The 25,788-nt window shown below is 47.2% G+C and overlaps 1 protein-coding gene across 2 annotated transcripts in view; it reads right to left on the reverse strand.

Moving 5' to 3' along the window:
- The window catches only part of cfap70 (cilia and flagella associated protein 70), a 126,767-nt gene that overhangs the window by 84,521 nt on the left and 16,458 nt on the right, over nt 1-25,788 (reverse strand). Inside the window, exons 4-11 of one of the 2 annotated variants that reach the window (XM_038820691.1) lie at nt 25,107-25,205; nt 24,937-25,004; nt 21,331-21,507; nt 18,540-18,716; nt 17,506-17,600; nt 13,921-14,026; nt 6,621-6,755; nt 845-967 (exon numbers count right to left, since the gene is read on the reverse strand). In XM_038820691.1, the coding sequence (XP_038676619.1) occupies nt 845-967; nt 6,621-6,755; nt 13,921-14,026; nt 17,506-17,600; nt 18,540-18,716; nt 21,331-21,507; nt 24,937-25,004; nt 25,107-25,205 (980 nt within the window). The remainder of the gene's footprint in view (nt 1-844; nt 968-6,620; nt 6,756-13,920; nt 14,027-17,505; nt 17,601-18,539; nt 18,717-21,330; nt 21,508-24,936; nt 25,005-25,106; nt 25,206-25,788) is intronic. The other variant, XM_038820692.1, reaches the window with a different exon arrangement.

Raw genomic sequence — 25,788 nt, forward strand, 5'->3', positions numbered from 1 at the left:
TAATGTAAGCCTACTTGTGACACTAATAAAGATTATTATTATTATTAGGACCCTGGTCTCAGAAGCAACTACCTCACTATTAATCTTGATAAAGAATTCTACCATATTATGGTCATTCTTCCCAAGGGTTCTCGTACAACTAGATGACAACTAGATTGCAACTAATCCATTCTCATTGCACAACACCCAGTCCAGGATGGCATGTTCTCTTGTTGGTTCCTTAACATACTGTTCCAGAAAACCATTCCATATACGTCATAAATTCCTCCTCTATTGTACTGTGACTAATTTGAGTCAGCCAATCTATATGCCGATTAAAGCCACCCACAATCACAAATGTTCCTTTGCCACATGCATCTCTGATTTCCTGTCTAATGCTATTCCCAACATTACCACTGCAGTTTGGTATCGTGCATACCATCCCTACGAATGTTTTTTGCACCTTGATGTTCCTTAACTCAACTGAGAGAGAGATGACAGCAGATCCAAGCTCTTAAAAGGACTCCAACAATGAGAACAGACCAGCACTAAATCCCTTACAAACTACTTACAGGGAAGACAAATAACTCTAACACTGCACTATCAGGGGAATAACCGTAAGGATGATAAGTAGCTTTATTGACTGAATGAGGCTAACAAACAACTTTGATAGTTTTGCAACGTAAACAGGAAATGCTGGAAAAGCTCAGCGGGTCTGGCAGCATCTGTGAAGAAAGAAACAAAGTTAACGTTTCGCGTCCGAATGACTTTTCTTCAGAGCATTGATACCTTTGAGCCGTTACAGCTCTAATGAAACATTGTCTTGTGAGAGCAATACAAGATTAGGTAACAAGAGAAGTCATACCTTCTTAAATACTTCCTTTGTTCCTTTCTCTTCCTTCACCTTATTAATGGCGTTTCTGGGATGTGCGGACGGACCCTTCAATCCAGTTGCAACGCCAGAAGCATCCCGGTTCTTACGCTTTGTCTGAATCGTACATTAAAAACATTAACAACAAAGTCACCAGGGAGTATAATTATAATGTGATGCAAGAGATCTTTTCTTGAACTTCAGCATTTTCTGAAGGTTAACTGAAACGATCAGCATTATTTTGCTAACGGATTTAAATTGGAGGTGGTAGCATTAATTTCCTTCCCATATTCATTTGTCCAGTGTTTCTTTCCTCCTGTGGTGTCTGTATCACACATGATATCCTTTCCCCAATGTGACAGGTTGATAGAGGTTTGGAGTTCTCTTCCACAAACTGCAACTGATGCTGGATCATTGTTAAATTTGAAACTCAGGTCGGTGAGCCAAAGGTATTTGGAATGTGTGGCAAGGCAGATACATGGAACTGGATTTTACGCCCCACCCCTATGCCACACGTGTTTTCAGTAGGGTGGGGGCATGTAAAATATGTCAGGTGGCTATCCCACCGCTTTCCTGCCCACCCCCTATGGGTAAGGCACCCAACAGCCAGTATTGAGAACCTAAGTGGATACCTATGCCCAGATAATGCCTTTTAGAGTGGAAAAACTGTTTCTTATACAATTTTGTGAAAGGGTAGGAAGCAAGCGGACAATTTGGGTGGGGGTGCCCCATGAGATCATTACTCCCCTTTGTTCTGCCCCACCTGGAATCAAAAACCCGCCGTTCCAACCCTCTCTCACACCCACCCACCCCTTAGCTCCCTGATCCCTCCCCATTCAAAACATCAGGTTTATCTCTCTCCAGTGACCATGGGCAGGATTCTCCGAAAATGGGGCTATAGGAATATAGAAATATGGGCCAGCGGGAAAACCGGCGCCAACCACTCCGTTGCCAACAGCCCCGGAAGTGAGGAATTCTCCAATTTCCCAGGGGCTAGGTTGATGCCAGAGTAGTTGTTGCAGCTCCAGCCGGTGCCGAAGGGCCGGCGCGAGTTCGCACATGCGTGGAACAGCCCGTGTATTTCTGCGTATGGGCAGACTGCCCGGCGTATTTCCGCCATGCGCAGGGGTTCCCTTCTCCGCACTGCCCCCCGAGCAATATGGCAGAGCCCTATAGGGGCTCGGCTCGGAGGAAAGAAGGTCCCCCACGGAACCAGCCCGCCCGCAGATCGGTTGGCCCCGATCGTGGGCCAGGACACGGTGGGGGGGCCTCCCTTGGGGTCGGATCCCCCTGCGCCTCCCCACCCCCCAGGACCACCCCCGCACACCTACCTGCCAGGTCCCGCTGTGTGTGAGGTCAGTAATTCACGCCGGTGGGACTGGCCACAGATTTATGGCCACTCGGCCCATCGGGGCCCGGGGAATCACCGGGGGGGGGGGGGGGGCGCTGTCAACGGCCCCCGACCGACATGGCGGGAATCCCGTCGGCCCCCGAAAATCGTTGCCGGAGGGCAGCCAGCGTCAAGGCGGCAGGGCAGGATTCGCGCCTCCCCCGGGGATTCTCCGACCTGGCGCAAGGTCGGAGAATCCCGGCCCTCTTCAGCCTGGTGCCTCCTTGCAGTCCTGGCAGTGGCCACTACTGAAATCTGGCGGTGCTGGGATTACTAGAGATGTTGGCCAATTAGATCAGTGTTCTTCAAACAAGGGAGCGCGACCCACGGGTGGGTGTCGGGAGAGTCGCGGAGCTGTTCTTCGCAGCGCTCCCAATCGCGCAAATCCCAGCGCAGCAGCTGGTTTTTAATAAATGGCCTTTAAAATGGCCGCAAACATGTAAAAAAAATTCAGCCGCATCGCGTATGCGCGTACGATCATCGGCGCGCATGCGGAAAACTATTTGCATGTGGTCGATGATCGGGCGCGCATTCGCAGTGCGGCCACTATTTTTTTTAAACGGTCGCAGCTTTACAAGTTCAGGGTTTTTAAATTAATTTTATTCATTTATTTTATTCATTTAATTTTTTACCATTTATTTTATTCATTTTTTTTTACAAGTTCGGGGAGGTTTTATTTCATAAAATTTTTACCGAAAAAAATGCAGAACCTTGGACAAATGGAGACTCCATACTTTCCGACACGGGAAGGCTGCACCTTCATCCAACAGGTTCCATTGGAGGAGTGTGTATGAGGGCCAAAGGGACCCAAAACCATTTCCTCCATTTTTGTCAGCAGCAAACAAGGTGAGAAAAAATGGTGAGTCGCTCAGGTCGGCATGCGTGGGCCGCAAAGGTCGGCTGGGTTGGGTCCCGAAGATTGGCCGGTTGGTAAAAATGGGTCCCCGGAAAAAAAGTTTGAAGAACACTGAATTAGATTGTCTGGAATCTCGAGAGCAGGGCTTCCTCCCACTGAGGAGCAAAGGTCCGACTGGGCCGCCGGAGCTGATTATTGTTGCTGGAAGGCCTAGTTATAAACTCGGTTGGTTTTGGAAACGATTTTTCTTTCACAGAATCCCCCTATCACCGACCAATAAAATCCAGCCCATGGAATTAGGTAACAGTCATGATACCAAATTATAGAACAGGTTCAAGGGATTAGGTAGTTTACACCTGACCCTAAAATGCCTTCCTTATTTTTGTCATCAGTCTCCCAATATTGGCTTCGAAAGAGGAAAGCTTTTAGCTGGTGTTGTTAGATGTATTATGCTTAATTATTTGGATTATTTGCTAAGTTTTACACAGCTGGTATAGGCCCACCTGACCAGTTAGGATGTAGTTTAAAGTGTCACACCTGCGTGACACCTAAGTAGAGGCAATCACTACTTTAAGTCAGAAGGTCATGGGTTCAATCTTGCAGTTCTCAATGAGTGCTGCATTGCTGAAAGTGTCATTTTTCTGATGACTCATACCCCAGATGTCCTCTCAGATGGACCTTAAAGATCCTGATGTGTTTGGCGGGTTGGTTTGATGTTGACTGCAACTGGATGCAGGGAAGCTAGAAACAAACGTCTAACACCGGAGAAGATCCAACACGGTTTTATTTAAACTATGAACAGCTGTACATGTTCAGCTGTGGGTTGACACTCTACTAATCCGACTGACGACCTCTTACTGGCTCGACCAGACTTACTAGCTACCACATGGCAATAATGTCCACTGACTTGTGCACTCTGACTGTCTGGGTCCTGAAAACAGCGGGAGTCTTAATGCCCTGTGTGCTTTATAGTGGTGGTGTCCTGACTGGTGATTGGTTGTTCTGTGTTGTGTGTTCATTGGTCATCCTATGTGTCAATCACTGCCTGTCTGCATCTCATCATATACATGAGTGGATATTATGACAGATCCCATGGCAAAAAGAGAAGTGGACTCCTTCAGGTATCCTCACCAACATTTATCCCTCAACTAACTCCAGCAAAATGTATTGACTGGTCAGTTACCTCATTGCTGGTTGTGTGACCTTGTTGTACACAAACTAACTTCCATGCTTCCAACAATAACTATACTTCAGAAAGGTATCATTAGGGCAGCACGGTGGCGCAGTGGGTTAGCCCTGTTGCCTCACGGCGCCGAGGTCCCAGGTTCAATCCCGGCTCTGGGTCACTGTCCGTGTGGAGTTTGCACATTCTCCCCGTGTTTGCGTGGGTTTCGCCCCCACAACCCAAAGATGTGCTGGTTAGGTGGATTGGGCACTCTAAATTGCCCCTTAATTGGAAAAAAAAATAATTGGGTACACTAAATTTTAAAAAAAAGAAAGGTATCATTAGCTGTGAAGCACTATGAGACATTGTAAATGCATGAAAGGCACTATATAAGTAAAAGTGTTTCCTTTTTCCATTCCATAATCCTGTGGTATTCTTACTTGTCAATCATCTAAGTCGGGGGGGGGGGGGTCATAACTGATTACAGAAAAACAAAGAACGTATGTTAAGCTACATAAACCTCATGTAAATGAAACTTTAACAATGTAAAGCTGTCATATGAAGTGAGCACTGATAAAGTCACTAGCCCAGAGATAGGTTTTTATATGTGATGGATCCAATATCTCCTATGCCTGAACAGTGAGCCCCGAGGTTCTCCAGATGTTGTGTCTCAGACTTTATTTCAATGCTTTTTCTTTTAGAGTACCCAATTCATTTTATCCAATTAAGGGGCAATTTAGCGTGGCCAATCCACCTAGCCTGCACATCTTTTGAGTTGTGGGGGTGAAACCACGGAAACACGGGGAGAATGTGCAAACTCCACTCGGACAGTGACCCAGAGCCGGGATCGAACCTGGGACCTCAGCGCCGTGAGGCAGCAGTGCTAACCACTGTGCCACCGTGCTGCCCTCTTTATTTCAATGCTAATGGAAGAGGAGTCCAAGTTTGGACTTGTTGTCGGCTGTCTCTCAATTCAAGGATGGCGTTTATTCAAAATTGCAGGTTTCTGTCATGGATCAGGGCGGCACAGTGGTTAGCACTTCTGCCACAGAGCACCAGGGAGCCGGGTTCAATTCCAGCCTTGGGTCACCGTCTGTGTGGGATTTGTACGTTCTCCCTGTGTCTGCATGGGTTTCCTCGGGCTGCTCCGGTTTCCTGCCACAGTCCAAAGATGTGCAGGTTAGGTGGATTGGCCATGATAAATGACACAGTGTCCAGGGATGTGCAGGTTAGGTGGATTGGCCATGCTAAATGACACAGTGTCCAGGAATGTGCAGGTTAGGTGGATTGGCCATGCTAAATGACACAGTGTCCAGGGATGTGCAGGTTAGGTGGATTGGCCATGCTAAATGACACAGTGTCCAGGGATGTGCAGGTTAGGTGGATTGGCCATGTTAAATGACACAGTGTCCAGGGATGTGCAGGTTAGGTTACGGGTTTATGGGGATAGGGCAGGGTGGACATGGGTAGAGTGCTTATTCGAAGGGTCGGTGCAGAATCGATGAGCCAAATGACATCCTTCTGCACTGTAGGAACTCTATGATTCTATGATCAACTCTTAATGTGCTGCTCCTTCCAGTTTCACATTCAGGAATATTACTTACCTTCTTTGTTGCAAGTGATCCCTAGCACTGGTTCTTGAGAGCAGTCAACGGCCTCAAAGCAAACCAATCTTACAGAAGGTTTCCACAAACAGGCCATTGTTCACATATGCAAAGCCTAGCATCTGTTTCGGGCGTAGTTAAAGGACATTTCTCATTTGTGCTTCCCCGTAAGATGGGTGGAAAGGTGCGCAAGCTTTGTTCACACTGCATTAAAGTGTTCCAAGTAGCACCTAAAATTACACGGATCACTTTCTAGGCGGCTGTATTTTGTTTCGCTTATGATGCAAATTTTATAATGCGAGTTTTTTCCCATCAATCATAGGAGTAATGTCAGCATTTCAGGAAAAGGGCAGTACGTGAACACATGAAAATAGGGATTAGCGCAGAAAACAAACAAATTAACTAAGTCCTTGATCAACGCGGCATTCTGGCCCCTGGAATTGAATATCCATGATCCTTCTGTAACTCTCGCTAGAGTGCATCAGAAAGGCTGGATTATAATCCAGGTGCAGATATGTCCGATCCTGTCTAATGTGGGATTTCTGCAAGGCCTTGATGTGTGAAGAAATGGAGCAGAGCTGGAGACTCCCAATGCCAGGAGTGTGGAATTCTATCTTCCTATCTCTGGCTGCAATGTTTCCAACTACATAACGGAGACTGGGTGCTCATTGTACAGGGAATTATTAACCCATACGACCTACCTTGACATTTCTTTCCCCAAAGTAATGCACATTATACTACTACATCAAAGTTACCTTTTCAAATATTTCATATTCATTGTAAGGGTGTATTGCATATGCTCCTCGAATCCGCTTTACACCTGGGTACAATAAAGGAGCCATATTTACATATGCTACTCCCTGGAACGAGACGGGTCCTTCTTCCTCTGTCTGCAAATATAAATGAACAGATTACTTCAAAGGTTCCAGGAAGAAATCGGAACAGAATGTTTTTTTATGTTACCATGATCCTTTTACTGGCAGCTCTATGATAAATAGAAAGCTTTTCCTTTTCAGTGGCCATTCTGCCTATGAGTGACATAATCAGAGAACTTCATATTTCTAAAGCAATGTGTGTGAGATAGCAAATAAATCCACAGGAGAAGGAGCTCTGGTCTTGGGAACAAAATCTATCGGCGACAACTGTAATGATATGTGTATAGTCAGGTTAGTGAAAGGTGAATAATTACATTTCTGAGTAAATCAAACACTAGAGCACGGTAGCACAAGTGATTAGCCCTGTGACTTCACAGCACCAGGGTCCCAGGTTCGATTCCCTGCTGGGTTACTGTCTGTGCAGAGTTTGCACATTCTCCCCGTGTCCGCGTGGGTTTCCTCCGGGTGGTCTGGTTTCTTCCCACAGTCCAAAGACGTGCAGCTTAGGTGGATTGGCCATGCTAAATTGCCCTTAATGACCAAAAAAGGTTAGGAGGGGTTATTGGGTTACGGGGATGAGGTGGAAGTGAGGGCTTAAGTGGGTTGGTGCAGACTCGATGCCCCAAATGGCCTCCTTCTGCACTGTCTGGTCTATGTTCTGGAGGATGTTACTACTTCTCAGTATTTAGGACAGCCTCTCAGGGAATTCTGGGAATAGCATAAGGAGAAGCTTAGAGTCGATAGAGATAGCATGAGATTAGATCAGAGTGTAGCTAGATAGATTATTGAATACTGTAAGACAGATTCAAGATCATTTAATTATTATCTAGCTGTCGATATGAATAACACAGTTATTCTTTATTTAAGCCACATTGTTTAATCGTATCCATTTCAGCAGTAGGGAATTGCAGAGGAGATGCTGTACAACCATTAAACAATGAAGTGGAATACAAGATAACTGCTGAACTATTGGTGTGTTCTTTGGTTATATGACTTACTATTACCATAAGAAGTCTTACAACACCAGTCAAAGTCCAACAGGTTTGTTTCAAATCACTAGCTTTCGGAGCACAGCGACCGTTAAGGGGCTAGCACCGGCGCCACGTGGAACACAATCGAATCCAATGCGAAATGGTACCGGATTTGCTGGATTCCTGATTGACACTCGTGAGGCTGACAAGCTGCAGCCGCATCTACACACTGCATTCCCCATAGGGAACTGTTAACCCATACAACCTACCTTGACACACCACCCCAGCCAGCAAGATGGCAGCAAGGAGAGCGGCCCCGAGACTCACAGTCGCTGAGCTCCTGGACGCTGGGGAGGAGAGGCGGGCCGGGGAAGGAGGCTGCCAGCCACCACTATTCAGCGTGCCTGCAGGCAGGTGACAGAGGTAGTACGCGTCACCAGCCATAGCGTCCGGACCAGCCTGCAGTGCCGTTAAAAAAAACTGCATGACCTCCTCGGGGCGGCCAGGGAGAGGAAGCAACACTGTGCCCCCGCATCAAATCCCCCACTACCCCCCGCCCTCCTAGCCCGGAGAGCAGCTGAACACCCACCCTGCACCACGAGCCGGCACCCATACCAGCTGCCGTGGCTGGGTGCCCTGGCCACTGAAGCTGCCAGTTACCCACCCTTGGGCTGCCTGTATCGGACTGTCTAACACTATGCATTTTCTCCCAGGAGAAGTCCGCTCATAACCATAGGGAGTGGGGAAAGATTGGAGGGGGACAGCCGGACCTGTAGCCCCTCACCGTAGCAGAGCAGTGGGCCCTGAACATGGTCGGTGGGCCCGAGGAAAGGGAAGTCGGCGGGGTGGAGATCAGCCTCGGGCAAGGAAGTGAGACCCCGCTTAGTTGCGGTTCCCCGTGACACCCGTGTCACCCTGTCCCCCCACACCACCTCCACACCATCCCACCCTCACACCACCCCCACCACCCCCCAGCCCGCGGTCTAGTCATGCATCTTGTCTTGTGTCCTGCAGAATCTGCTGGTGATGGGACAGGTCCTTCTGGTGCCCCCCGTCCCCAGCCTCAGTCACAGGCTGAACACCCTTGTGTGCCGAGCAGCGATGATGACACCGACGTGGAGGGGACCCATATGCCCGAGACCCAGGACATCACAGAGCCCGAGTCCAAGGATGACACTGATTTCCGTTACAGCTGTCTCCAACACTCTCCACCATCCCAGAAACACTCACCTCGGTTGGGCACTTTAGTGAAGAGGTTCCTGGGACAATCTTTGGTGCTCACAACACACATGCTCCAGTAGAACAGGTAGAGGCAGGAACTCCTGAGGAGGTGGACGGTTGGAGGACGGGCTGACCCCAGAGACTAATTGTCATCCAGACGGGTTGCGGGTTTCTGGAACGGATAGTCCCATTGATCGGAGAGATGCAGTCACAGAGCCACGGACTACATGAGGGGTTGTTGGTGAGCATCCAGAACCTGCAGGCGCAGGTGGAAGAGTCCAACTGTGGGCAGGAGCAGGAGGTGGCGCCACGGGGGCGAAGGTTTTGGCTATGGATCAGCCTGTCCAAGGTCTGGGGCAATCTGTGCTGGCAGTGGCCGATGCCCATGACAGGACTGCTCTCTTACAGGCAGCCATTGCCAGAGCCAACTGGAGCGTGGCACTCCTGAGCGTGGTCCCTGACTGCGGGGGTGTGTGGGGGTGGGGTGCGGTGCCCCTGGCCAGTAAACCCCCCCCCCCCCCCCCCGCCCCCCCAAGTTGGTAAACCTGGAGGCAATCCGAGCATCCCATGTGGCCCTGGTGCCCACATTGCACAGCCCCATGTCCTTTCCATGCTCTCCCTCCTCCGCATCCTCCTCATCGGGCGAGGACTGATGTTCATCCTCCTCCTCCAGCATGTCGCCCCTCTGCTGAATGATGTTGTGGAGGACGTAGCAGGCCACCACGATGCGGGCAATGCTCCCAGTGTCATACTGGGGGCCCCTCCAGAGTGGCCCAGGCACCTGAACCGCATCTTCAGGAGGCTGAAGCACTGCTCGATAACACTCCTGATCGCTTCATGGGTATCGTTGTCGCGGGTCTCCGTGGTCAGTGGCCTCCGGATAGGCATCATCAGCCATGACTGCAGTGGATAACCCTTGTCGCCCAGGAGCCACCCCCCCCCCCCCCCCCCCCCAGCCGGGAATCGTCAGGATGAAGGCGTTGTGTAGACTGTACATGCCCAGGCCTCCGTGGCGACATGAATGCACCTGTGTATCGAGCTCTATGTGATCCTGGACAGGCGCCTGGAAGGACCCCATGTTGTAGAGGTTCAGGACGGCCATCACGGGTGTCCTCCTCCATTCCCCCGAGGTTCCAGATGCGCCATGGCCCTGCAGATATGTCACACTGTTCCCCTGCTCAGCTGGAGTCTTCGACAGCATGCCCGGTCCGGCTGGATCTCAGTGACAGGTGGTGCTGGTCCACGCGAGATCTCATGCGGTGTCCCCTTTGCGCCTTCCCCTGGGCCTGTTGGGTGGCCGGCTCTCCATCCTCAGAGGCTGCCTCCTGTACCTCCAGGGCATGCTCCGCTTCCCCTCTTCGAGCAGCTCCAGCTTGTACAGCCGCAGTGCATCCCCCAGGGCTGTGGTGACCAGCAGGAAGGCCACTATTGCTGAATAAATTCCAATATCCATTGTCTGCAGGGGGGATAGGCCGGCATTTTGGCGTGGTGCGTACCCCAAACCTAACCAGGTGCAATGGACTACACGGTGGCCCTGGTTGGCACTGCGGACCCTGACTGGCACTGCGGACCCTGCCCCCACATGTTCCGCCCCCCCCCCCCCCCACGCACCCCGGGCCCCATCAGCAGCCAGAGCCGGCTGGGCCTCTGGCCCTGTGCCCATCCCTGCTGTCAGGGGTGACGTCGGCTGGTGCTGTTCTTGCCAGCGGTAGGGGCCACAGTGGGTTTTGCCCTGGGTGGACCGTGTGATGCCCTGCTGGTAGGTGGCGGCCGTTTGGGGGTGGGGGGTGGTATGGCGGAGGGTGGCGTGCAGGAGTGGTGGGGTGGGGGCAGGGGTTTTAGGGGGGGGGGGGCACCCATATGTCCGGTGTCACTTTGCAGAACCAGGGGCCAAGGTGGGTGGTCAGTGGGCTGTGCAGCAGGATGGCTGCCTTGCCGGCTGCGGCAATGGCAGTGTCTGTGTACTGCCCCAGTCCCGTGGGGGGGGGGGTCACCCCAGCCCCACGGCCAATTCCCCCCCCCCCCACCCTCCACCGCCGCAGCAATGGCAGTGTCTGGGTACTGCCCCAGTCCCGTGGGGGGTCACCCCAGCTCCGCGGCCTATTCCCCCCCCCCCCTCACCCTCCACCGCTGTGGCTCTGGCAGGGCCCCCCCCACCCCAGCGAGGGCGGCCAGTGTCAGGACCGGCAGTCCACAGTCACGCCTCTCCGAGTCCCTACTCCTTTCTCTCTCCCTCATCAGCCACAGTGCCAGTTTCACGATTTTTAAAAGCACATGAAACTTGACGTCGGGAATTTGCCCCAGAGAATCGTGGATCAGGCCCGCTAATGATATGCCAACGGTGTTTACTGTATGTGCGTTCTGCAACACATTGACACTGCTGTCGAGGTGACAGAGAATTGAGATTTGGCTGTAATCCGGCGCCCGTCATGATTTTGGTGTCAGAGCCGATTCTCTGCCCAATCACGTTTCCCAATTCCGGAGTCCGCCGACGGAGAATCCCGTCGATTGATGCTGTTAATGGAAGCAGTTTAACATATTTACTTCACCAACTGACTGCACAAAGGCAAATTTCTCTTGCCTCTCTCTTCGGGAGTATTCCCAGTAAGAGCAGATCTACCTACATCCTTCCTTCATTGCGAAATTGAAGAATCTTATTTGATATTTCAGGAGACTGGCATGTGTTAATACTTAAGTATCGGGTAACGTCAGCAACAGGAGTCTGCTGCATGCCCCTTATGGGTGATTCAAACTATGACAAGATGTTTATGTTGAGAAAAACATATCATTGTCATATTTGGTGACTTCTATCAAAAGGAACGTTGAAATGAAGCTGTAGCTACAGACTTAGAATTAATGAATGTGATACAGATCATCTGTTAATGTAATTGTGGCATTATAGGAAATGTACAGATAACAAAGGGTTAATGTAATTATGTAAATTCCATAAGTTACAAAAGTATATAAAGCAGTCACTCACAGATCTCAGGGAGAAAGCTGGGGGGGAGAGAGTGCAGTGCAGTATTATATAGTGTGTTGAGACTAGTGTAGTTGAGTACAGATTAGCTTATTGTTTACTTTAGGAGTAAGTGGTCGAACTTAATTTGAGTAGTGCAAATAAATGTTAGCTTTGTTTATGAACTTAGTATTTGTGGTTTTTGTGATCATTGCAACATTCATCCTGAGAACAAAAATCACGAAAAATACCACAGCAATAAGTCCAACTATACAACACAAATTTAACCGGGTATGCTGCTTAAACATAAACTAATTGTTCTCTCCACAGATCTTGACTGCCTTGCTGTGCATTTCCAGTATTTTCTGATTTCAACGATGCAACCTTCACTGTGTCCTGGGAGTGTTCCTATAAGAAATGTTTTTGTCTTATCACATGGCTTCAGTGATGTCATTGTGTGGGTGGAGCTGGGCTGTGGCTCTGGGAGTTGGTTTTACTCTCGCTTTGAGTTTGAACTGGTTTTGTTCTACACAGGTTGAAAGAAGGTTTTTTTTCTCTATCTACATTTTAAAAGCTGTTTCCAGACTGCTTGATCACTTGAAAAGAAACAACTGTTTTCTGGAAGAAATTCAAACTGCTGTTTTGGAAAGGAAACAAGAGCATCCATACCAGGTCTTGAGTGCTGTGTGCCTGTCCACACCTTTGAAAAGGGGATACTGGTTTCTGGGATCTTGTTATTAAATTGGAACAGTTAAAGGGGGAACTTATTAAGGCTTATACATAGATTACTGTAGCTGTGTGGGGAATTTATGTTGGTAGTTGATAAAAATGCTGACTGTGCGTGTTTATAAAAATGTTAACTAAATTCGTAGAATAAACTTTGTTTTTGATTAAAAGTGCTCAAAGCCTCTGTTGATTAACACCTGAAAGGCAGGCCCGTGTGCTCATCCTAACCAAAATCAATAAACTGTTGTAGGACAGGTGAACTCCATGATATACTTTATACTAGTTTTCTAAACCCTGGCCCACAACAGGATTAGCTCATTGACAGAGATTTATGGAGTCCACAGTACACACAGCGAATCTAAAAGCTGGACTTTTGGACGCCAGTAGTCAGACTGGGCTGCTTGGCTGCCTGTGTCGAATGCTGGCAGATTTTTAGCAGAGTGCAGGCAAACTGTAGCTTAGGGCAGGCATTGCAAGCAAGGTCTGGGAAAGGGCCAGGTCAACTCAGGAATTAGTTTCAGGAGATTACTGGCACCCCACCATTCCTATTCAACATGGTGTGACTGCAGCGATTTCATTCACGTGATAGGGGCACCTGCTTATTTAAACCTTCCCGGGTGCGTTAATGAGCCTCGAGCAGATTCAGGTTGCCGGGTCCCGCCTGCCAGTGAGATTTTCCGGTGACACCGATGCTGATGGACCTTTGGCTGGCGCGGAATCCTGGCCCTCACAGGTCAACCTGTAACAGCCTGTTTTTGGTTAATCATGCTGGAACCAGGCATTGCAGACTTTACAGCCAATAGGTTGGTTTGCCAGACCTGTGGCATTGGAGCACACTCAGACCCATTTGAAGTCTTGCCCCTATTTCACAGTTGAGCTACTTCAGTAAGCATGGGGACGTCCTTCATGTTACTGGAATAGGAAGAATGACCAGACATGTTTCCAATTAATATGGGTAATTGTTCAGTAGGAAAGCCATCCCAGGGTGGCACGGTGGCGCAGTGGTTAGCACTGCTTCCTGCGGCACTGAGGACCCGGGGACGGGTGTGTGCGTGGAGTTTGCACGTTCTCCCCGTGTCTGCGTGGGTTTCGGCCCCACAACCCAAAGATGTGCAGGGTAGGTGGATTGGCCACGCTAAATTGCCCCTTAATTGGAAAAAAAAAATCATAATTGGGTACTGTCAATTTATTTTTAAAAAAGAAAGCCATCCCATTCTCCTACAAGTAGTGTGGGTGACAAAAAAGAAACCATCGCAATGCTTTCCATTTCCTTTTGTCAATTAGTTTGTAGAAATAATTAACCAACCTTTTCGGTTTTGCTGGTCTTTCCTCCTGCCTTGGCTGGGGGGGCTAATGGTTGACGCTTGATCTCCACGGGGGAGTAAATGGACTCCGCAATGTGCTTCTGCAGTCTGAAAAATATATTTCATTGATATAACCGAAAAATAATTGCTCTGAAATATTCCCTTTTTTCCCTCTTCTGAGCCGTGAATAGCCAGCGCTTGAGGAGGTGAACAGAACAAACAGCGTCTGCTCCATTCTAGTGCCATAGCTCCAAAACAGGTTCCTCCAAACAACAGCCAAAGGTGTTCAGTTTAAATCTTCCAGCTGACAGAACAGCTGAAAAGAGACAAAGATGGAGCGAAGAGGGGGGAAAACGAAAGGTATTGTTTTTTTCACTTACCCGGTGAGGTGGGGAGGCGAGCCCGAAGGGGCTCTCACTTGTGGTCGGAAGCAGCCGAGCACCGGGCGCGCCCGCTCCGGGGACAGTGGCAGGTGGGGAGTTTGACTGGGGCGGTATACCTGTCACACCGTAACGCAGGTGTCCTAAGGCAAGCTCAGGGAGGACAGAAACCTCCCGTGGAGCAGAAGGGCAAAAGCTCGCTTGATCTTGATTTTCACTACCAATACAGACCGGGGCCTCACGATCCCTCTGACCTTTTGAGTTTTAAGCAGGAGGTGTCAGAAAACTTACCACAGGGATAACTGGCTTGTGGCGGCCAAGCGTTCATAGCCACGTCGCTTTTCGATCCTTCGATGTCGGCTCTTCCTATCATTGTGAAGCAGAATTCACCAAGCGTTGGATTGTTCACCCACTAATAGGGAATGTGAAGCTGGGTTTAGACCGTCGTGAGACAGGTTAGTTTTACCCTACTGATGATTTTGAAGAATAAAGGGTTATGGTGTTTGGGCGGGAAAGTGGAGCAGCCATGATCTCATTGAATGGCTAGATGGCCTACTCCTGCTCCTAGTTCTTATGTTCTTATGTAAGGAGAGAGGTAGGACGAGATTCGGAGAATAATGATCACAATATTAGGTTTGGACTATATGGAAAAGGTAAGGAAACATCAAAGGTGAATATACTCAAATGGTGAATTCAGAAAGTGTCTGACCAAGGTAAATTGGAAACAACCGGGTAGGATTTTCCCTACCAGCTTTAGGAGTCTGCCCTCAAACTCAAGTGGTATCAAAAGTCTGCATTGTGAACCCTCATTCATCTGTGATCTTCCCTGAATTGACCATTTTGTGACCAGGGGGCAGGCTTATCTTCTAATTAAATATATTTCTTTAAACCCTCAATAGCCTGGTCGCCACAGCGGGAGGGGAAACCTCTCCACTGGGTGGTCTGTGACTGCAGCTGATTGCACTCTGGCGGGGGTCCCCGAAAATGGTCCAACCAGCACATCTGCCAGCAAAACACGGTGCCTTCCTGGACCCATCAGAGCCTAAAAATTCATCCCAAAGTATCGTCGGGCAGAATAGCAAATATAGTCCGAGTACAGGCTAAACACATTCCTGCGAGGGGAAGGAAGGACATTAAAAACTAGAGCTCATTTGGCTGATTAAAGAAATTATATTAAAATTAAACAAAAACAACTGCGAAGCTTACAAAAAAATGTCAGGTTCACAATACGTGTGGAATGCAGAATGTGCAGAAAGTGTGAGGTAACATTAGCATCTCTCTTATGGTGGGGGGGGGGGGGTAGGGGGCTTCCAGGCAGGGGTCTCTCTTATGGCAGGCAGGGTCTCTGTAACTGGGGGCGGGGGGGGTCTCTGGTGGGTGTGTCTCTCATGGGGATCTCTGGTGGGGGGTCGAGTCACCCCTGTACTGTGGGAGTTGGGGAGGAGGGAGGGGGAGACGTGACCCAGGAAGTCTCAGGAGAGGGGGAATGAATTGTGATGTGCGAGGAGGAGGGGCACTGCTGCTCAAATGGCAGCCCCATAGTGAGACTCATTACAGAATTGCTCTCAATCCTCGCCATACAAGATTTGTGAGGCTAAGGATTGTGACTCACTTCCAGATTTGCGCTCCCAGCGTGAACACAAATCAGGTGCGATTCAGCTCCGGCGGGAGAACTCTGGGCTGGATTCTCCGTCCAGCCATGCCAGATTTCTGGTTCAGCACACCGGCGGGATTTTGAGCTGCACGATAGCACAGTGGTTAGCACTGTTGTTTCACAGCGCCAGGGTCCCAGGTTCGATTCAGTTAACTTCATTGCAGTGTCAATATAAGCCTACTTGTGCCAATAAAGATTATTATTATTATTATTATGCTCCGTTTCGCCAGCTGGTCAATGGGGTTTCCCACTGTGGGGCAGACCCACGCCGTCGGGAAACCCCCTGGCTGCCGGCAAAACGACGGCGGATAATAGAACATAGAACATAGAACAGTACAGCACAGAACAGGCCCTTCGGCCCTCGATGTTGTGCCGAGCAATGATCACCCTACTCAAACCCATGTATCCAACCTGTACCCGTAACCCAACAACCCCCCCCCCTCTTAACCTTACTTTTTAGGACACTACGGGCAATTTAGCATGGCCAATCCACCTAACCCGCACATCTTTGGACTGATGTCTTCAAAACAAAGTATTCCGGCCCAAATATTTCAATTATTTCAGTGGGTCTGTCAAAGAGTAGAAATACAGGTCATAAAGAAAATTACAGCAATCAGGTGCTGCTCTGTTACACTCCCTTCACACAGAGAGAGACAGAGAGAGAGACAGAGAGAGAGAGAGAGAGAGAGAGAGAGAGAGAGAGAGAGAGAGAGACAGAGAGAGAGACAGTAAAGGTACAATTTCAAATAACAATTTGAATGATAGTCTTCCATGGAAGTCATCAAAAGCCAAATTAAGCAAAGTTTGGATTTCAGTAATTATGCTGAACTTCTTTATTTTTAGAACGAATGCACTTTGTAACATTTTGACATATCACCCTCAGAAAAGTACACCCTACTGTAGTTCCATTTCCTACATCTTTGTGGCCCCTGGACACGGTGGCGCAGTGGTTAGCACTGCAGCCTCACAGCGCTGAGGATCTGGGTTCGAATCCCGGCCCCAGGTCACTGTCTGTGTGGAGTTTGCACATTTTCCCCGTGTCTGCGTGGGTTTCACCCCCACAACCCAAAGATGTGCAGGGTAGGTGGATTGGCCACGCTAAATTGCCCTTTAATTGGGAAAAAAAAAGAATTGGGTACTCTCAATTTTTTTTTTTTTAATTTTTAAAAAATCTTTGTGGCCTCCGGGAGTGAAATCAGGTGAGAGTCCATGAGCTAATTTCACACAGGGGCCAGAATTTTCCGGCTGTTGCAACCTTTCCCGCCGGCAGCGCACCCGCGCCAGCAGGTTTCCGGGCAAAGTGGAGTGGTTTCAATGGGAATATCCATTGACAAGCGGCGGGAGTACAGAATGCCACCAGCAGCGAAATGGCGCGCCATCAAGAGACACGTGACTGGGGAACCAGAGAATCCTGCCCAGGATCTTACAACCAAGCAGAGGTCCATAACCCCACCAGTTTGGGTTGGATTTAATCCCACAGACCAGAGATGAAAAACCACTGTGTGTCTCAGTCGCTGATTGTATTTAAATTAACGCTGGGATACAACAGTTACCTTTGCAAAGCCTCGGGCTCCATAAAGTAGCGTCTCTCTATGTTCCACATGACATGCTTCTTCTCACCTTCTGCATCTGTTCTAAATGCCACGTCCTGAATTATAATGGAGCAAAATAATTCTGGATTTATCTCTTGTCATGCATAGAGTAAATCTCCATAACTAATAACATATTTATACACAGTCCCCGCCACTCATACTGTCTGTACTTATTCTGGACAGCAGCCTAGATCAGGCAAGCTGCACTAACCATTTGCTATTATGGTAGATGTCAATTACAAGGTTCTGCTTCAATCACACTAAACAGTTCAAGTGGCTACACACGCACCTCCTTAAAATGTGATTACCTGTCAATTCAGGCAGTTCTGTGACATTCAGACACTCCCTAGTTTCTGACTGCTGCTGACAAACAAGCAACAAAGATAAGATTTATTTAATTCTGCTTCCTACAAATACTTTCTGTCACAGTCTGACCTACTTTTAAACGGTCCCTTTACAGCTGTGATGGTGGCGGTGCTCCCCTGCCCACAACCCTCCATCGAGGCCACAAAAGCGCCTCCGATAAAGTAACAAATGACATTGGCCGCCTGCCTCAGTGCAGTAACAGCTGATCCGTATCCGCAGCAAAGCTTACCCAGCGGACAGAAATGTGGCGGGGGAGTTTTTCCGGAAGAGGATGTCCCCTATTTCCCGCCCCTCCCAGCCTGCCACTATGGGCCGAGAAATTTAGCCGTTATTTCCAAAGAGTGTGGTGACCTCCTTCAACTTCCTCCCAAAATGTAACACCTCCACCAATTATTGATATTAAAGTTAATTTATACTTACAGAAATGGAGGTGTATTAATGCAGAATTACTGCACTTTGTCCCAGACTATTAATACATTTATCTATTGCCCCCAATTTCATGTAGTCTGCAAATTTTGGAATTGTTCACACTTTTGATTTCCAAGTCCAAATCATTTAAGTACCAGATAGATAACAGTGGTACCCAGCACCGATCCTGGTGGAACACCACTTCGCACTTTATGTCCTACCTCTTTACGATTTAGTTCCCCATCCTCATCCTCAAATGGACAAATCTCGATGAAGGAATCTGGGATGTTCTGGGCTCCGATTGCCGTGATGTTGCTTACTGGCCACCTCTTTGGTCTGACACTGGGCTCTTTTTCACTTTTTAAAATCCCATTGGTAAACATCACACGAACTTCCTTCTGAAATACAATCCAGTTAGGGGTCATTAAATAATGAGATTGAGCTACTTGTAAACTAGTTAACTACTTTGTTCAATAAGTGCATGCAGCAGCTCAACAGAAATGTACTGACTAGGGAGCTAAATCATGGACAGGGAAATTTCAAGGTTTTAGTGGAAGCTGTCATCAGAAAAGGAAACCAACGAAAGAATAGAATCAAAAAATGACCACAGCACAGAAAGAGGTCATTCAGCCCATTGTGTCTGTGTGAGCAGCAGCAATTCAGTTAGCCCCACTTTCCCCATCCCTTCTTTAATAAGGACACGGGGAATCCACACCAAATAAAATAACGTTTTTATTTACAGCACAATATATACACAGCCCGGTAGATTCCTACCATGTTCCTTACTGGCTGACCTTTTATACAGAAGTCAATAGAGATACCCCTGTCCCTAGCAGGGGAGCATGTACTCCGTCAGGATCACGGGCAAGATAATCTTTCCCACCCCGGAGGCTCCTGTGCAGGCGATTACACCCTTCCCTGTAGCTTTTCTCTCCTCAGATAACTATCTAATTCCCTGTGAAAGACACGATCACTCGGCTTCCATCACACTCTCAAGCTGTGTATTCCAGATCCAAATCACAGTTTTTCCTTCTGCCACTTTCGATTCCTTTGTCATCTACATTAATCGTGTCCTCTGGTTCTCAATCCTTCTGCCAATAGAAAGAGTTCCTGCCTGTCTCATCGGTCTGGCCACCTCATGATTTGAAAACCTCTTATAAAATCTCCTCTCATTCTACTTTCTCGAAGGGGTATTGTCCCTGCTTCTCCATTCTCTCCACATAACTGAAGTCCCTTATCCCTGGAATGATTCTCGCAATCTTTTCTGCACCTCCTCTAATGTCTTCAGTCCTTCCTAAAGTGAGATGCTCTGAACTGAACACAATGTGCCTACTGAGATCAAACCAATGCTTTACATTCCCGCTCATAAAGGGATCAAGAATGAGAGTGCACAGGTTTTTTTTCTTTTCTTTTTTTAAAAAGAATTTAGAACACCCAATTATTTTTTTTTCCAATTAAAGGACAATTTAGTGTGGCCAATCCACTTAACATGCACATCTTTGGGTTGTGGGGGCGAGATCCGCGCAGACACGGGGAGAATGTGCAAACTCCACATGGACAGTGACCCGGGCCTGGGATCAAACATAATTTCTACTTAAATAATCAGCAAATGCCCTTTTGAATGCCTCAATTGTACAGGTCTCCATCACACTTCCAGGCAGTGCATTCCAGACCTGAACCATTCGCTGTGTGAAATTTATTTTCTCATTGCGTTTGCTTCTTTTGCAAATCACTTTAAACCTGTGCACTCTTGCAGTCGACACGGTGGTGCAGTGGTTAGCACTGCTGCCTACGGCGCTGAGGCCTTGATAATGGCACAAAATCATTAATGCTCATTCCGAGCCGGTGCAGACATGATTGGGCTGAATGACTTCCTGATTCTGAGATTATAAAGCATAACTTCCTTGCTTTTGTACTCAATGCCTCTTTTTATAAAGTTCAGGATCCCATATACTTACTAACACTTTTCTCAACCTGCCCTGCCACCTCAATGATTTGCCCACAGATGCCCCCAGGTACCTCTGCCCCTACACCTCCTTATTCTCTGTTTCTCATTCTTCCCATCCGATGTATCACTTCTCACTTCAAATAAAATCGCCATTATATATTACGTTTTTCAGCAGCGGGGTCAAGGTCAGTGTGGAGGTGTGTGATGTTCCACAGAGGAAAGAAAGCGGATATGGGACGTAAGCTAAACTGAGCATCAAGCAGTCGGCTAAGCTTCCATTTTATCTTCAAATTTAGCCTGGAGATCTCCTTCTGCGACCAAGTTCCAAGCAGTGCAGTTGCTTCATGAGTCTGTTGTCAGACATACAAACAATACGTCCTGCCCAATGGTGCTGGTCTTGAGTGAATAGCGCCCCGATACTGGACATGTTGGCTTGGGTGAGAGCGCTGCTGTTGGACCGTCTTTCTTGCCACCAGATTTGCAAGATCTTGCTAAACCCACCATTGATGGTACTTCTCCAATGTTTTGAGATTCCTGCTGTAGGCTGTCCAAGTCTCCAAAGCATTTTAGTAGCGGGGATCACTGCCTGGAAACCACAACTTTAGTCCAAACTAGGGATCATGACTATAACATAGTCACTAAAAAATCTATTAAGGAATTCATAAAAACCTTGCTTTACCCAGGAAGTGGGAAGAAAATAGAATGCACTACCGTGTGGAGTGGTTATAGCGAGTAACATAGATGCAGTTAAGGGTTTGACAAAGGGTCATCTGGACCCGAAACGTTCGCTCTTTTCTCTCCATACAGATGCTGCCCGACCTGCTGAGATTTTCCAGTATTTTCTCTTTGGTTGCAGTTAAGGGTACCTAGGTAAGTAGGAGGATGAAAGCATTAGGAAGAATCTGATAGGATGGGGCGATGTAAGGTAGAAGAAAGTTCATGTGGAGGGTAAATACTGGCGTGGCCCTTGTGGGCTGAATGGGCTGTTTCTGTGTTTAAATAGCCTGTATAAAGAAGCCAGATATGGCTGGTACATTCTAAAACGAATAGGTTCCTTTACTTACTGAAGTAGATGTTGGCAGAAACAGAGAAATGATGTAGTTAAATTGTGGCGGAGCAAGGGACCAGCTCTCAGGTACTGAGTAGACAGACTCTGCCGTGACCCTGAGGAGATTTGATTCTTTTAACTGGGCTTCAGAAAGCAGGGGTTCTGGGACAGACACAGAAACATCCAACAGAGCCTGTGCAAAAAAACACAAGTATGCAAAGCATAAATAATGCAATATTTTACTGCTAATAATACTTGCTTTAGTGACATATTTAACAAATTAATATTAATAAACAGCTCAATAGGTTCTGGTAATCTGGCTTCAAAACAAAATGGTAGTGACTTAATTTATTGCTCTGCAGCCTCTTGGGGGTCCCCCCCCCCCCCCCCCCCCCCCCCCCCCAAGGTTTATTCTAACAACCAAGACGGACAGGCAATCTGTTAACAATGCTCTTCCGATGTCTGATAATGCTCTGACGATGTCTGATAATGCTCTGGGGTCAGCAGAGGCATGACATATCCTCAAATTTGTTTCTTCTTTCCACTGGGGAATTCTCTCCCCCCCCCCCCCCCCCCCCCCGAATAGAAGGGCTCAACCTCTCTTCCCTGTGGCGAACACAAAGTGTTATATTCCAATCTTTAAACATGTTTTTATAAATAGTTATTTACACAGATACAGATTACATCAAGCACCTCCAACCTGTTTCTATTTTACTTCTCAGGACACAAGTGAATCCCCAGTTGCCCACTATCTGCTGACAATTAAACATAATTAATATACAAACAACACAATTATCTTTGTCAGTATCCCGATGAGCATCAATAGCCTACAACGTTGGGATGCAGGATGTTAATAATGTGTTGGCACACCAAAGTATCACTTGAATGTATTTTCTTAACTTTGAGCATTTCTGTTACATGGAAAAACTCACAATCTTGCATATCTTATCCATTAAAGAATTTTACTGTTATGTAGGGCAAAGGAAGGAAATTGCTTCGTCAAAGTTAACTACAAGCAAATTGTAAGTTCGCAAAGCAGCATCAATGGCAAACAAATACACAGTTTGACCAATCAAAAATACTTTCCCAATTCAAAGTATAAGTGATCATTGAAGTGATAACATAGAGGCTTGTACAAATAATCCAAAGATTGGGAGTTTAATAAACCACAGTGACAGCTTGCGTGTTCAATTTCAGTTTTCATATAACTGGTTCACTAACATCCTTACATAAATAAATCTGCCTTTCTCACCTGACCTGGGGTTCCTGTCCCACACCGACCTAGTTTACTCGGAAGTAGCCTAGACCAGGGGTGGGCAAACTTTTCCGTGCAAGGGCCACATTCAGAAATTCACAATTCACAAAGGGCCGCATAGTATATTAGTAAAATAATTACTTCACCCGGTTATGATTCTGGGCGCCTCATATAGAACATAGAACAGTACAGCACAGAACAGGCCCTTCGGCCCTCGACGTTGTGCCGAGCAATGATCACCCTACTCAAGTCAACGTATCCACCCTATACCAGTAAGTAACCCAACAGCCCCCCCCCCCCCCACCCCCCCCCCCATTAACCTTAAAAAAATTTTTTATTTTTTTAAAAAAAAAAATTTTTTAATGACTTGGTGGGCCGCAGAAATACCTTTGGCGGGCCGCATGCGGCCCGCGGGCCGTAGTTTGCCCACCCCTGGCCTAGACCCTCGATAATCAGTTCATCAAGAGACAATTGGAATGAATGATATAGTACAAAGAACAAAGAAAACTGCAGCATAGGAACAGGCCTTTCGGCCCTCCAAGCCTGCAACGATCCAGATCCTTTATCCTTTATCCTGTCGCCTGTTTTCTAAGGATCTACTTCCCTCTGTTCACCGCCCGTTCATATATCTGTCTAGATCAGGGGTGGGCAAACTACGGCCCGCCAAAGGTCTTCATGCGACCCACCAAGATCAAGTCATTTAAAAAAAAAAAAAAAAAAATTGGGGGGGGCTGTTGGGTTACTGATATAGGGTGGATACGTTGACTTGAGTAGGGTGATCATTGCTCGGCACAACATGTGTTTCATGTGAAGTTTCTAGTTTAAAATATTAATTAATAAAATTAATTGCTTTTTTTTTTCTTTAAAAACCTTTTATTTGGCTATTTTAAATATTAATTATTTACTTAATATACTATGCGGCCCTTTAAAATTGTGAATTTCTGAATGTGGCCCTTGCACGGAAAAGTTTGCCCACCCCTGGTCTAGATGCATCTTAAATAATGCTATCGTGCCCGCCTCTACCACCTCCGCTGGCAAGCGTTCCAGGCACCCACCACTCTCTGCGTAAAAAACTTTCCACGCACATCTCCCTTAAACTTTCCCCCTCTCACCTTGAAATCGTGACCCCTTGTAATTGACACCCCCACTCTTGGAAAAAGCTTGTCGCTATCCACCCTGTCCATACCTCTCATAATTTTGTAGACCTCAATCAGGTCCCCCCTCAACCTCCATCTTTCCAATGAAAACAATCCTAATCTACTCAACCTTTCTTCATAACTAACATCCTCCATACCAGGCAACATCCTGGTGAACCTCCTCTGTACCCTCTCTAAAGCATCCACATCCTTCTGGTCATGTGGCGACCAAAACTGCACGCAGTATTCCAAATGTGGCCTAACCAAAGTCCTATACGACTGTAACATGACCTGCCGACTCTTGTACTCAATACCCCGTCCAATGAAGGCAAGCATGCTGTATGCCTTCTTGACCACTCTCTCAGCCTGCGTTGCCATCTTCCAAGTGTCACCCAAACCCCAGGACTGAATAAGCAAAAAAAGACTTGAGGGTGGATGGTGCTTTTGTATTATAGTATAGTGGGGTGGCACGGCAACACAGTGGTTAGCACTGTTGCTTCACAGCGCCAGGGTCCCAGGTTCGATTCCCGCTTGGGTCAGTGTCTGGACGTGAGTCTGCACGTTCTCCCCGTGTCTGTGTGGGTTTCCTCCGGGTGCTCCGGTTTCCTCCCACAAAGTCCCAAAAGACGTGCTTGTTAGATGAATTGGACATTCTGAATTCTCCCTCTGTGTACCCGAACAGGCAGTGGAGTGTGGCGACTAGGGGGTTTTCATTGCAGCGTTAATGTAAGCCTACTTGTGACAACATTAAAGATGATTATTAGTAGTAGTATAAATTTAGTGGTAATGTGTCGTCAGGCTATTTTTACGGCGATGTCAATTCACTTTTAAATTAATGCACAAATTTAAGATCAATCCCATTGGATGAAAGCAAGAGTTTTCATCAGTGAAAACTGAAACTAAATTACAAAGTGAAATGCTTGTCAACAGATAGACTATTCATCTCACAATCCAGGAAGCACAGGTTTGGCATCTCAACTTACTTAAAGCCAATAGTCACAACCAATTACTTTTATTAGCTGTTGACTGGTCAGGAGGGAGTTGCAATGCAGCTGCAGAAGAGATTGAACATCGACAATACTTCTCAGCGCCATCTGGACAAGTTGTGACAAATTCAATCCAGGGTGCAAGCTACGCTCGGCAACAAACTTGAAGATTTCATAGTGGGTAGAAAGAAGAATGATAAAACATATCAAGGTTATCACAAACGTAGGTCCAAACGTATGATTACCTGTGTTTCCTCTGTTACAGTTTGCTCCAAAGGGTAGAGTATCAAGGTCTTTGTGAAAGTGCATTCTCCTAAGAATAAGATCATTTGTAACATTAGCTCTGTGTGCCTCATGTAATGGGTTTGACTGAATAGTTAAGTGATGCACATGTATTTCTGGTGATGGCACACACCTTGAGCCAGCGGCAACAGGTCCAATGTAGCTTGGCCCAGCACAACAACCTTCTCATCTTTCTTTTTCTTCTCTTTTAGTAAAACCTCAATTACTGTCACTATAGTTTCACAAGAAGGGAGAAACATTTCAAAATAAGGCATGAAAAATTCTCTGGGCACACTTCCGCAACAGAACAGCAAAAAAAAAATAACAGTTCCGAAATGACAAATGCAAGGTTAATTTCTAATACCTCCTTCTAGGTTTGGTGTCAGTTTTTATCTGCTTAAGTTTAGGTGAAGCACCTTGGAATATGTCATATCTTTCAGGCACCATATGAATGCAAGCTGTTGATAAAGCTGAGATAAAACATTGGTCCAGATTTTGCAGTTGTAATGATGGTGAAACTGGCAACTTTTACTGTCATTCTATGAAATTGATAGCAACATTGGGCATCTGCATATGCACAGTTAAACTTGGAAATCAGAAGTTGCCCATTTCGCCACAGGGTGTACTGTTGAAGTCCTTTCAGATAGAAATCAATTAGAAATCACTGAATTGATGTGAATGTCCACTTTTTAACACTGTTACTCACAAGAATCCTCGAAAACATTAGCCATTGTTGAATGACGTGTAACTGGATTTTCAACAGAATGCCAAGTCATAATTGTCAGTTCAGGAATTGAGGAGTTTTAAATAAGTTG

Source organism: Scyliorhinus canicula, chromosome 15, assembly GCF_902713615.1.
Source record: "Scyliorhinus canicula chromosome 15, sScyCan1.1, whole genome shotgun sequence".
Lineage (NCBI taxonomy): Eukaryota > Metazoa > Chordata > Chondrichthyes > Carcharhiniformes > Scyliorhinidae > Scyliorhinus > Scyliorhinus canicula.